We start from the raw sequence: 14,395 nt of genomic DNA on the forward strand, positions 1-14,395 counted from the left end.
ATGCTATTTTCATTTTGTTCATTTCAAAGTATTTTAGTATTTGTGAATTCTTTGCCTCATTGGTTCTGTTTAATTCCCATAGACTTGTGAATTTCTCCAATTTCCTTTGGTTGTTGATTTACAATCTAATCCTACTGTGGTCAGACAACATGCCTGATATGATCTGAGTTTTTTTTTAAGTTTATTGAGATTTCTTTTACAGCCTAGCATCTGGTCCTTCCTTGAGAATGTTCCATGTGCATCTGATCACTGGCTGCTTTGTGGAAATAACACCCTATTACTATTTCCCATAAATCTCTAATTTCTTCCCAACATTGTGGGAGACTTACTACCAGTTTATTTAGTAATGACTACGCTATCTCCTTATCCCAACACCTATTCATTTTTTAATTGATTTTTATTTAAATTAGAAACAATCTTATTTTATATGCTAATCCAAGTTTCCTCTCCCTCCCTCCTCCCATTCCTCCCACCAACCCCCCATCCCACTCCCATCCACTCCTCAGGGAGGGTAAAGCCTCCCATGAGAGATCATCAAAGTCTGTTACATCATTGGGGTAGGACCTACAATCTCCCCCATGTGTCTAGGCTGAGAGAGTATCCCTCCATAGGGAATGGGCTCCCAAAGCCCATTCTTGGACTAGGGATAAATACTGGTTCCACTGCCAGGAGCCCCATAGACTGTCCAAGCCCCCCCAGCTGACACCCATCCCATGTTCAGGGGGCCTAGATCAGTTCTATGCTGGTTCCTCAGCTGTCAGTCTGGGGTCCGTGAGCTCCCACTTGCACAGGTCAGCTCTTTCTGTGGGTTTCCTCAGCATGATCATGATCCCTTTGCTCATCACCCCTCCCTCTCTACAACTGGATTCCAGGAGTTTGGCTCAGTATTTAGCTGTGGATGTCTGCTTCTGCTTCCATCAGCTACTGGATGAAGGTTCTATGATGTCCCCTCAATGAAAGAATAGATAAAAAAAGTGGTACATTTACACAATGGAGTACTACTCAGTAGGAAAAAAATAATGAAATCTTGAAATTCGCAGGCAAATGGATGGAACTAGAAGAAACCATCCTGAGTGGAGTAACCCAGATACAGAAGAAAAACATGGTATGTACGCATTCATAAGTGGATATTAGACATAGAGCAAAGGATTACCAGCCTAGAATCTACATTCCCAGAGAAGCTAAGAAACAAGGACCCTAAGAGAGACATACATGGAGACCCCAGAGAAGGGGAAAGGGACAAGACCTCATGAGCTAATTGGGAACACAGGGGGAGGGAGGTAGGAGGAAGAGGATGGGATATGGGGAGGGGGAGGAGAACATGAGGGATCAGGAAGGTCAAGTTGGGGGAAGAACACAGAAAGACAGCAAGGAAAGAGATACCTTAATACAGGGAGCCATTATGGGCTTAACAGGAAATCTGGCACTAGGGAAATCTCCAGGGATCCACAAGAATGACCTCAACTAAGAACCTAAGCAATAGTGGAGAGGCTACCTTTAATGCCCTTCCCCTATAATGAGATTGATGACTACCTTATTAAATGCCAACACCCATTCATATTCTTTCTCTGTCTCTCTCTCTCACCTGTGTGTGTCTGTCTCTATCTCTCTGTGTCTGTCTCTGTCTGTGTGTGTATGCACACGTGCGTGCGTGCGTGCGTGCGTGGATGTGTGTGTTTTCATGTGAGTTCATGTACATGGAGGCATGGAGGCCAGAGGACAACTTTGAGTAAGTATGTTCCTCAGGTTCCAGCCACCTTGTAGACTAGGCTAGTAGACTAGGCTGACTAGCCAAAAGGCCTCAGGGGTTCACCTGTCTCTCTTTCCCCAGCACTGGTATTAAAAGTGCATGCCACCATACCAAGCTGTTTTACATGGGTCCTGGGGTTGAAATCAGGTCCTTGTGCTTACAGGGCAAATGTATTATTGACTAAGCTATCTATATAGCCTAACGCCTATTCTCTTCCCTTATTTTTAATACTCAAAATTCTTCAGGGAATTGACCAAAAGTAGTAGATTTGTTTTAATGATGGGAAGATTAGAAAACAGATTAAATATGCAATCTGTCTCAAGTATCACAGACGTTGCAGGTACCACAGGAATGAAGTGTGGAGTCTCCCAACAGCCACTCTGCCATAAAGCCCTACTGCCACTAGACTCATGTAGGTGTGCAGCAAAACCATAACTGAAACATGCAGGCCAGACCCATCCCACTCCACCCTTGCCCATCCTCTTTCTCACACACAGGGACACACAAGGGAAGCTGCTGGCTGCTTTCTTATTCATTCTAATAGGGACAATAAGGGCAGTCCACGTGGCACTACTGCATGCTGCCATCTGCCTGACCATGGGTTAGGGACACAGCACATGAAATGTCTTCGTTGTAAACAATTGTCTCAAGGCTTCCCGAGAACAAAATTCCAAGAGTTCAAAGACTAAACTGAGGCTGCAAAAGATATCAAGGACATGTATGATGACTAGGCTGTCATGGTAGGTCAGTAGATAATAAGTAGAAGAAAATGCCCCTACTCCATGACTTACAGAGGCTAGCTGTTTTCCCCACAGAAGACGACAAATGTGGCAACACTTACATATTGCCTATCCCTACTTAATCATTTCTCCTTGATCTACTCATTCTCCTTCCACAAAAAGTTTCTGTGAAAAGTAGGCTTCCATACAGAGCTTATCAAAGGTCAGTTTTCCAGATCTAAGGGATATAGCCTTAGGGTCCCCCAGGCAGATGCACTCTCTGTGTACTTGGCTGTCACATCAGTATATGGTTCTCTATATCAATGACATTCCAACACTTTAGTAATTGTATGATTTCAGAACTCTAAAAGGCAGCTTATGTGGGCTTTCCTCATAGAGACACACATGGATGTATTGCCTGAATTCAAAATGGCAGCCTCTTTCACAAATAGAGACTGAACAAAACTATTTGTCATGTATACTCAGGGGTTTAATAGTAGCGAGAAAATCCAGGATTTCCTTCCCGTTAAAGCAAAGTAGGAAGCAAAGAGATATAGAGCCAGTGTGGGGCCTGACAGTACAAACCATCCTGCACTTTCAGTTCAATGCTGACACTAGTCTTAGGTAGGCCAGAATGACCAAATTCACAGATCACTAGGTCAGGCCTTTCTCAATCCAATTTTCATAGCAAAGCCCAGCCTATGGACACCCTCTCAGACACAAAGAGTCAAGAAATTACTGGGGGACGAGGGAGAGATTCATTTCAGCTTGCCACTTGAAAAGTTCAAACACTGAGCTCCTAGGTTCACATTCAGAGACTGTCCTCCAAGTGATATCTCATTTCAGTTTCATGGCCACCAGCTTTAGAAGTGTCATCAGCCACTCCTCTCTTCCGCACTCTAACTTAAAATTCACCAGGTCTTGTCTTAGACCCTTAGCAAAGCCCTTGCCCTGCATGTGGGAGTCTAGCACATCTTGAAGTGGGGTCCCAGATAGTACTCAGGAAAACTATCACAGATAAGCAGGTTTCCTTGCCACAGAACATCTGAGAGGATAAGAGTGTGTTAGTACCACAGTTGAAATATTAGCCAAGAGGTAATTTCCTCCCCCTTTTTGCATGTGTGTCATCTCATGCTTCCCTTGGAAAGCATTTCCTAGGGTTGAAATGCCACACAACATACACTGGAAATGGTAAGCCTGGTTTCTGTCTGAATATGTCATACTTGCTGCAAAATTGTCTCCCTAGCAGATGTAAATACACAACAATACTACATTTTACAGCACAGTTGCTTCGTGTGTGTGTGTGTGTGTGTGTGTGTGTGTGTGTGTGTATGTGTGTGTGTGTGTATGTGTGTGTGTGTGTGTTTGCATGCAGGTACTCATGCACCATGCACGTGTGTGCACATGTATATGCAGGCTAGAGGTGAACATCAAGTATTATTCTCTATTATCTCTCACCTTGTTTGTTTGTTTGTTTGTTTGTTTGGAACTGACCTGGAACTCACTATGTGAACCAAGTGAACCTCAAACTAATATAAACTCACCTGCCTCAGCCTCAGGAGTGCTAGGATTAGAGGCAAGTAAGTACTACTACATTCTGCTCTAGCTTGCTTTTTGAGACAGCATCTCCTTATGGAACCTGGAGGTTCCTGATTCAGCTAGACTGAATGGCCAGAAAGCCCCAGAAATTCCTCTGTCTCCAGCACTGAAATTACAGGCATGTACTACCATGCCCTGCTGTTACATGGGTTCTAGGAATCCAAATTGGTCCTTGTGCTTGTGTGACAAGCACTTCACTGAGCCATATTTCCAGCCATAACACAGCTTATTCAGACAAACAAGAGTATTCCGGTAGAGGAAAACTAAGGAAACTAAGGACCTTCTATGATAGTACAATATAATGTAAAAAGGGCCTGTCCTCCCAAAACAATACAGAGAAACCCTGTCTCGAAAAACCAAAAAAAAAAAAAAAAAAAAAAAGGCCTGTCCTCAGAATGGATTATGTCAGTTTCAGCACTTTCTAGCATTGGCAATTGTCAGCACCTCTGCAACAAGAGCAAACTTCAGCTGTGCCCAGTGACATAGACCCTGACTTTTGCAGGCTAAGGTTTTATTGCCAGAAATACGAAAAATCAAGCAGGAAGTTCTATGTCTGTGTTGTGCTTTCTGCAGAGGATTGGTGTGATGGTTTGAAAGAAAGTGGCCCCCTAAGGGAGTGGCACCATTAGGAGGTGTGGCCTTGTTGGAGGAAATGTGTCACTGTGGGGGTGGGCTTTGAGGTCTCTTTTTCTCGAGCTTCCCTCAGTGTGACAGCCAATCGGCTTTCCTTTGCCTGCAAGACATAGGACTCTCAGCTACTCCAGTATCTTGTATGCCTCATGCTGCCATGTTCCCTGTCATGATGATAATGGACAGAACCTCTGGAATTATAAGCCAGCACCTCAATTAATGTTCTCCTTTATACGAGTTGCAGCGGCCACAGTGTCTCTTCACAACAATAGGAAACCCAAACTAAGGCAGATGGGAACTCTAAATGCATTTTCCCACAGGAACTGTTATAAATGGTGGTTAAGTTTCCAGACTAATCTACAGGTACAGCTGAAATAAAGCACATCAGTAATTTTATCAACAAACAAAACAACAACAACAACAAACCCTCGTGAGATTTAAAAGCAGACATTTTGACTTATCAAAATAATCCTGGTCAGGAACATCCCAAGTGGGGATGATTCAAAGCAGGCAAGAATTTATAAACCAACTCAAAGCCAGCAGAGACAGCTGCCTTTTGCTTTCAGCACTTGCTGGCAACTGAAAACACACGAGTAATAAAAAGTATTGCTCCTTGGAGGAAACGCAGGTTCGACAAGAGTGAAGAAGTAATTAAGACTACTTGGAGCTATGAGGAGGAGACTTTGGCTCACCTACAGGGATTCAACATGATTCTTTGTTTTGTCCAAATTAATATCTACACCTAAACTCATGCCTCTGTTTTTTTAATAGTTATCAGCAAGAGCTGGGTGTGATGGTTCATACCTGTAATGCCAGAACTTGGGCGGCTGAGAGAAGAGGATTGTCATAAATTTAATCTGCCTGAGTCACACTTTTAATTCTAGGCCATCTTGAAATATAGTGTGAGACCTTGTTTCAAAACAAAGAAACAAAATTTATCAAGAATCCTGATCAGTATAAACATGCATGACACTCTATAAACCAGGCTGGCCTCAAACTTAGCGATCCACCTTCCCCTACTACTGGGATTAAAGAGGTGTGCCACTTTCACACCCCTTTACTTCCTAATCGAAAAAAAAAATCCTGGTTAGTGAGGGTATCACAGGTGGACAAGGATCATGAACCAGATTCTATGAGATCAATTAGCAAATTTGAGATAGGAAAGCAGGAGATTGAAGAGAATGTTTGCAGATTGTGAGAAGCTATGGATTTGAAATGGAAAAGAATGAGACACTGAGTTAGGGGAGCCAAAAGTGTCTTCAAAGGTGAATAAGAAGAGAAGTTTCCTAGAAAAGCCACCAGGTGGAGCCACCACTTCAAACCCACATCAAATGTCTTCTAGAGACTGACTGCCAGGTGGAAACCCAGTATGCATGTGCTAAGATAGCTGTTACTCTATGTAGTGTTAATGCCTTGGGTAGAGGACACGGGGCTTAAAGGGGAATAGAAAATAGAAGAAAAACTCAAAACAACAATCTCGTCATTGACTTGCACATATATGCAATAGCAACAACCCTCCCCAGAGCTGCTTTCTATCCCTTTCCCCAGTTACACCTCCAGGCTGAACTTGCTGTACTACTCAAAAAAGGAATAACGAGGGCAACACATTCTCTACCATCAACCTAACAAAGCTCCCATAAAAGCATCCCAGAAGTATGGCCAGGCCTATTAGTTAAAAGGTATCAGAATGAAGGCCTTTGGGGAAAAACTGTAAATGCATACACAGATATATATGCAAATGTACATGTTATGAAGTGACTCTTTCTTACTCTCTCACTTCTATGTTCTCACTTGCCCTAGGAAAGATCAGCTCTGGTGATAAGCAACACCATCCACACAATAGTTCTGCCTCCTGTTGACTCTTCTGTCAGTCCATAGAAGCCAGCTCTCAGGAGAAAATCAACAGCGTATTTAAAATACACCAAGGGCAGTCTGACCTGAAATGCCAGTTTCAGATACCCGGTTAGCCACAGGGAAATTCACATTTGAAAGGAAAGAGCCTCCTTTCTACCAGCAAAGCCCCAGGTTCTGCATAAAACTTAATAACAGATCACCAGGAGCCAAATGAGTTACTCTGTCTAGTTTTGTTTTGTTTTGTTTTGTTCCCAAAGCTGAAGACAAAATTCAGCTTTAAGCACCCTACCACTGAGCTAAATCCCCAAACTCAGATTTTCTTTATTAAGGATGCACTTTCTGTATCATTTGCTTACAGATAATTTCCAACAAAGAACCCAAAACATTCAAGATACATGCCACCTGTAAGGCATGATGGTACATGCTTGTAATCCAAGTATTCAGAAGACCGAGACAAAGGATTCTCTAGTGAATTTGATTCAAGCCTGAACTACATAGGGAGACCTTGTCTCAAAAAATATTTTTCCATGCCTTTGAGCCTCTGAGCCATGATGTGCTTTCCAAGTCATCATGTGCATATGCACATATGCACATACTCTAACCCTCACCCAAATTCTCATGAATCAGTCCAATGGACACCTTGGTGTATTATCCCAGGTAGTCAAGATAAATGGTAAAGAAATGGAATTTTTTAGAATATACTTCCCTTTCAGGAAAAGGTGAAAGGGGAGAGTGGTCACTTGGCCAGATCTGTTTAGGGACTGGAATGACCACTGCTGATACAAGGGAAAGACAGATACACATTAGTTCAATTTGCTGGAGAGCTACGGGTAGTAGATACAAATGGAGAGCACTTCTGTGTGGCAAATATGAGGCCCACATTAACATGAAGGGCATGCAAGCCCCACCCATCCACATGCAAACGAATTCTGAAGGTTTTCCATGCTGATCCTAAAGCAATAGTGTGTCACCAGAGGCACAGCACTTATTGGTCCTTCCATTAAGGAAGGTTTTGAGTAACAAGAAGATGATAAAATGTATCAAAACAGAACCCACAGAGCAATGTTCTGTAAAGTCAGGTCCGCATACTACCAGCTCAGGGAGCAACCCTGGCCCCATCCTAACAAGAATCTCATGTGAGACAGATGATCTCACCTCACAGCACCAGAGCTAGACCTGTTACCAATAACATCTTTAAAACTGTCAGATCATTCAGCATGTCTGTCTGGAAGGGGTACCGAAGTGCAAATGCAAACCCTTAAATAAAGATGGTAAAAAGCAGTTTATCTTTCAGAAGGCAGATGCCAAAGTAGCAGAGCGGCTTAAAGAGATTATAAAATACAGTTTGTATCAGGAGAGCATAACAGTAACAGTAGGAATAGCAAAGAATAGGAAATGCACAAAATACAATAGACACTTACCAAACACTGAATGCATGATAAACTGGAAATAGAAACAAGGACACATAAAGCCAACCAGAAACCCACCGAGTGGCTTCACATTAAGAAAGACAAAAGTAAATAAGAGATAAACCCCCACCTTGTTCTTTAAAAGGATGTAAGAAATGGACAGTGCTTTCTCAATGTCCCTCGTGTGGCACATAGCCCGGAATGCTGACAGGCAGGACTGCCGGCTGCTTTTCTAATCTTTGTAGCAGCACCAGGCACTGAGTTGGGTCTAGAGTTGGTGTGCAATAAACACATGCTACAAAGTGTTCACTGGTGTCCACCAAAAAGTGAAAAATAAAGGAACAATGTCCAAAATCACAGGCAGCAAGGAGGGAGATTTTGTTTTTGTTTTTGTTTTTACGAGACAGGGTTTCTCTGTATTGTTTTGGAGGCTGTCGGTCCAGCCCGGCCTCGAACTCACAGAGATCCGCCTGCCTCTGCCTCCCGAGTGCTGGGATTAAAGGCGTGTGCCACCAACGCCCGGCGGGAAGGGAGATTTTTTGAGGTAAAGTTTACCCCCTTGGCCTGCTAATGATGGAAGCCAGACCCTGGCATAAAACGGGGTCTTCACCCAGGCCAGTAAAGAATAGCTAGACTATAACCTCCATAAATGACCCGTCACATGCACAGAGCTAATCAGAGATTCCTTCTAAAGATGAAACCACATGATTTTAATTGTGTTTTGAATTAAAGTAGACAAGAGCATTCAGATGGACAAAGCCAACCGTTCATCTTTAGGAATATATTTCCTAGTACCTGTTAAAACTTCCATTTTATTCAATTTTGCTTCTCAACTCATGTTTTGGAACATTTTTTAAAAAACACTCCTTTACCCACTCATGTTCCAATATAGGAGGGCCCATCATTCTTCTGTATAGATTTAACAGAAAATAAATTATAAAATAAGAAGTCACTTTCAACTAGTTTTGTCTGGGACAAAAGTTCTGTCACTGTAACCAAAGGTAGAAACAGTTGTACCTGCATGCCACTGTAATGCCCCAATGCGCAGCTGAGGGCTCTCAAGCCAGCTGGGATGATTGGGTTTCTCAAACAATAGACCCAAGGGGTTGTTCCTGTCCCTCCAGAAATCAGCCTTAGGAACCCTGTATGTCACAACTGATGCTAATCATGTCCTAACAGTTATGTGCTATGCTCCTGCCCCTTTCTCAGGGTTATAAAGAACTTCCTTTAGACCCCAAGTTCTTCTGCTTAGTCCAGATTGTCAAGTACTAAGGCCTGTCTGTCTGTAATTGCCACAAAGTGAGGGCTGTCACAAAATGCAGTAACAGCTGGATACAACTGGGTAAACTTCTTCAGCTAAGGCTATCTTGAGCCACAGTAACGTGGCTCAACCTCGGAGTCAGAGCCAGAATAGAATAGACTCTTTCTTCACTAAACCAATCCCAGACCTGAATCAAATGGCAAGGCTCGTAGAAAGAAAAGAGCCCTCCCATCTTTTGACTAAGTTGAAGGGAATTTGTGTTTTCTGCTAAATTCTCACAGGGTCGGAGGTGGGATTACAAGGTAGATTCATATACCCAAAGAAAGATTCCACATCAGCAAATCAAACCCTAAGACCATGTTCCTCCCTTAATCATAGCTATAAAAGATACTGACAGACCAAGGTATCCTAAAGGTTTTAATGACAAAGCTTGATAAAAACAAAAGGGGAAGGGTGAACTTCAATAACTCGAAAAAATTATAGAAGTGTTCAGGAGGAACTAAAATGACCTCCCACAGATTTAGCTTCTAATCTTTGTTTTAAGGGGGAGGGGTGTGTTTTTTTCTAATGATTTTGGGTGGGAAAGAAATGTAGCTTTTGAGATCAGTATAATGAACTATTTATCTGGCCTGACAAGGCCAATCAGTCCCCACCACACACACTGATTATTATAAGGAGGGGCAAAATAGTGCTAGTCTTAATGGGGCGGGGGAGGACCAAACAGTACTCATCCTGGTATACAATGCTTCCCTTCAGCTGGGAATTGATGATTGGCCCAGGTGACCTAGTAGGTCAGTGTGAAGCCTGGAACAGAATAGATATGGGCTGATATGGGCTTCACAGTTGCAGGATGCCTTTGCCTATTGTCTGATGGTTTCTGGAATTTAGCATATAAAAAAATCCCAAATATAAAAGCCTGGTCTTAATCCGGCTGTAGGCCTAAGGTAGAAGTCAAGTAAAGCACCCGACTTGGAACTCATTTTTCTGGTGAACAAGAAATTCCATTTGGGGAACTTAAAGGCCAGAGTTTCAGTTCTAAAGAAACAATAATCTGAAAAGTTGTATTCTTTAGTTGATTTAAAGTTCTCAGGGAATTTCACTGAAACCATGCACATAATTACCTTCACTCTTTGCCTTAATTAATTCCTTCTCTTCTGAAATTAATTAAGTCTCTTACTGACTTTATAAAATAGCAAGACTGACCAAAAAGACCTTACTACTGGTCACTGTGTATGGGACAGCAGGACCCACTGACTTGAGAAGAATCATAGGAAGGGAACAGCTCCCATAAGCCAGAAAGAATTACTGGAATCCATCCCTTAAATTCAAAGTCAAAGTCTCCTCTGGACTTGGGAAATATACATGCAAGAATGGAGAGCTGAGCATGTCAGCCCAGGCCAGACATGGTGTTATGCCAGCACTGGGGAGGCTGAGGCTGGGTTCAAAGGGGTGCTTTACTTGGCTGTTTTTAGCCTTCTAATTAGGCCTACAGCTGGATTAAGATAGGGGTTTTATACTTGGGGGTTTTTATATACTAAATACCAGGAACTATGAGACTTGAACAATAGGTAAATATTCAGGGCTAGCCTGGGCCTGGACAGTCTGAGCTATGTGGGACTCTGTCTCAAAACACATTTTTTTAAGAATTCAGAAAGCACTTTGCAAAGATCACAGTTTTACAGTAACATAAGTCAAATTCATAAAATGGGAAATCCCCAATTTTGATACAATGAGATTTAAAAGAAGAAGGGAAAGAAAGAAAATCCTATAGCTGGTAACCAACTTGGGCCTCTAGCCAATATTTCATGTGAATAATTCAAACTAGGAAATGGAACCCAGAGCAGCTGGAGGGGGCAGTGGAAAAGACAGGAAGGAAGAGAGACACAAAGCCAATGTTACCAGAACTAGGATCAATAGGCAGTTTATTGAACAAATTCTCATGCTGTCTAAATTTTATGAAAGATTAGCTGTTCTTGCCTGTGGTTATATAAACTTGTCTCTTTTTCCCCTTGTTAATGGAACTGTTTGCTAATACATTTCTTCCTGCTGGTTTTGAACAGTTCTCAATTCCCTTTTAAGGATGTAGTAAGCCCAGGAAAAGAGGGCAGCTGAAGTTTGACCTTGCAAGGGCACACTCAGCTCACTGTGGGCCCTGGCTGATCCAAGGTCAGGAAGTGCTAACAGTACCGAGTATCCCTGCAGTCAGAACTGAGGAGGGTACACTCTGGAATCTTAGATTCCCTCTCACATCTTTCAAAAACAGCTATGACCAGGGCAGATGGTGAACAAAGCAGTTTTAATAAGTTTATGCCTAAAGTGACTTAAGGTCTCAAAAGAAGGAAAACAAGACTGTGATTGCTAAAGGTTTCTGGGTTAGATGATGTACTAGCTCTACCTTTGAACAATCTTCCTCATAAACACAGGGAGGCAGGGTCTGTGTTGGGGAGCTGGGCAGTTAGAGAGAGAGATGCTAACAGAGTTTACTTTAATTCAAAGGAGAGTATAAGCAGACACTCTCAGATCAGCCTCTCTAGACTCATCTTTCACCCACACAATAGGTATGAAGGTTGAAGCTAAATCCCTTAATAAATCATTTACAAGTTTGCTCAATTGTCCTCTGAAAAAATTAATAGTTCTTTTTACTACAGAGTTACTAGGGTGTGTGTGTGTGTGTGTGTGTGTGTGTGTGTGTGTGTATGTAAAAATTTATACTAAAAATTAGAAAGATAAACTCTTTAACTTTTCAGCAACGCTCAGTTTAACATCATGCATATAAAGGTTTCCAGATGTGCCCATGTGCAGGGAGAAAGGTCACCCTTTGCCATACCTCGCTTATTGGTTCTTAAAATTGTTTCAGAAGACAGCAAAGCATTTCCACCAGCTACATCGTGCATGGGTTTCTCCGGAGCTTTGTTGGACAGAGGATCTTTTTTCATATCTTTCTTTATTTCCTGTGAGGACAGAGAAAGGGAAGGAAGTGTTTATAGTCTGGAGTTTTGGGGTGCCTCTGGAAATGAACCACAATAATGCCACATAAGCACAGCACAATATTTGACAAGCACCATTGTCTGAATTTGTGTAATTTTCTTCCTATATTTGTTAAAGAAATGCCTAGTCCTATAGAGTGAAATAATGTCCAGTATAATAAGGTTACCTTATATGACTGGGGCCATTCCACATGAACATCAAGAGAATGATCAAGAGAATGACTAAAATGTAAGCACCAACATATAACTCTAAATTATGGCTTCTTTTACTTTTTTCAACTATACCCCAGCCAAGCACATGCCCCAATTCAAAAGCTTTGATTTCTATTCTTCTCAACAAAGGTTTAGCAAAACTACATCTGCAAATCACCATTATTCTCATAATTATACTAAACTCAAAAGATGATTTAAATGCATTTGTAGTTCTCAAGTTCCTCTAGCTTTTTAATTCTTGACTAAAAAAGGATAAGAGTTAAATGACAGACAAAAATAATGACTATCATTTTAGGTCAGCAAGCTCCAGCCCATCATGCTAGTTTATAAAAAAAATTCATTAGTGCATAAATGCATTCATGTGTATTTTTTATGGCAGGTTTGATGCTCCAATTCCAGAGTTGAGGAGATGCTACAGAAATGAAGCCTGAAACATCCAACCTTTTGCAGTTAAGTGTTTGCTGGCCTTCATCTAGGTGGACTTCTACCAAAACTCATTTAATATCTGGCTCTCGGGGGCAACAAGATGGCACAGTGGATGAAGGAACTTACTAAATGACCTGAATTTAATTCCTGGGTCCCACATGGTGAAAGCAGAGAACCAATTCTAGAAAGTTTTCCTCTGACCTCCACATAATCAATCAGTTAATCAACTGATGCAATTTTAAAGATCTGGATCCTGGGATTGGGGCAAACATGGAAACCTGAGCTAGACTCCCCAGCACCCATGTAAAAAGCCTGTTGTTATTGCATGTGTACTGGTAACTCCAGCAATGTCAGGGGCTGGGGGAGATACAGGACAACTGCTGGGGCTTGCTGGCCACCAGCCTAGCACCAAGTTCAATGAGAGACCCTATATTGGTGGTTCTCAACCTTCCTAATGCTTCAACCATTTAATACAGTTCCTCATGTTGTGGTGACCCCAACCATAAAATTATATCATTGCTACTTCATAACTGTAATTTTGCTACTGTTATAAATCATAATGTAAATACTGATATGCAAGGTATCTTATAAGCAGGGTATCTGATATATGACCTCCCAAAAGGGTTGCGACCCAAAGGTTGATTATCACCACCCTATATCAAAGGACTAAGACAGAATGATAGAGCAAGACACAAGCATCCTTTTCTGGCCTCCACATTTCACATGTGCACACATATACAAACATGCATACATGTACACACATGCACACATACACATACAGAGAGAGAGAGAGACAGACAGATAGAGAGAGGGAGAGCGCTGAATCTTTTACAACCAATGCATGACTTAGTCTCAGGCTGAATGTTCCTAACATAAAACATGAACTGGTCCCAATGCAAAACTTTTTGAGCCCTGACATGATCCCACAAGTGGAAATTTCCACACCTGACCGCATGTGATAGATTATAGCTAAAACAGAGGTGCACTGAAAATGGTACATAAAATTACTTTCAGCTTATGTGTATACATGAAACAAATTAATTTTGTGTTTAGAATTGGAATCTAACTAAGATATCTCATTATGTAAATGCAAAGACCTCCCCTCCAATCATAAAACTGAAATGGTTCTAGTCCCAAGCACTTTGGATAAGGAATACTCAACATATACTTTTTATTGCTTTAATAACTTACATAGATCTTTGCAAAATCATTAATGATCCAAAATGATACTAAGTCACACAAATATAGATCTTATACACAGGAATTCTTACAAACCAAGCAAGTCATTTCTATTCCTGTCTGAGCCCGTGTTCACACTGACTTAGAGGTACAAACCAAAGTTTAGGGAGCCAGGCCTGAACCCTGAATGGCAGCAGGACTCACGGATAAGACATGTGTGATTTAAAAACAGCAGGGTAAGAAATGGAGGTTGCTCCCCTCTACCCTTCTGAGTCATTAGGCTGAGGTGCAAAGAAAACAACAAATGCTTGTCAAACCATTGCCTCCACCCCTAAGCCAGTCGCTAGCTTTCTTCACAACAGCCTCAC

At 41.8% G+C, this 14,395-nt stretch overlaps 1 protein-coding gene across 10 annotated transcripts in view; it reads right to left on the minus strand.

The window, feature by feature from the left end:
• The window catches only part of Sh3kbp1 (SH3 domain containing kinase binding protein 1), a 340,190-nt gene that overhangs the window by 201,250 nt on the left and 124,545 nt on the right, over window positions 1-14,395 (minus strand). For all 10 annotated transcript variants that reach the window (XM_040744131.1, XM_040744124.1, XM_040744126.1 and 7 more), the window contains one exon: window positions 12,050-12,173. In XM_040744131.1, coding sequence (XP_040600065.1) covers window positions 12,050-12,173 — 124 coding nt within the window. The remainder of the gene's footprint in view (window positions 1-12,049; window positions 12,174-14,395) is intronic.

This window comes from Mesocricetus auratus, unplaced genomic scaffold, assembly GCF_017639785.1.
Source record: "Mesocricetus auratus isolate SY011 unplaced genomic scaffold, BCM_Maur_2.0 Super-Scaffold_100003, whole genome shotgun sequence".
NCBI lineage: Eukaryota > Metazoa > Chordata > Mammalia > Rodentia > Cricetidae > Mesocricetus > Mesocricetus auratus.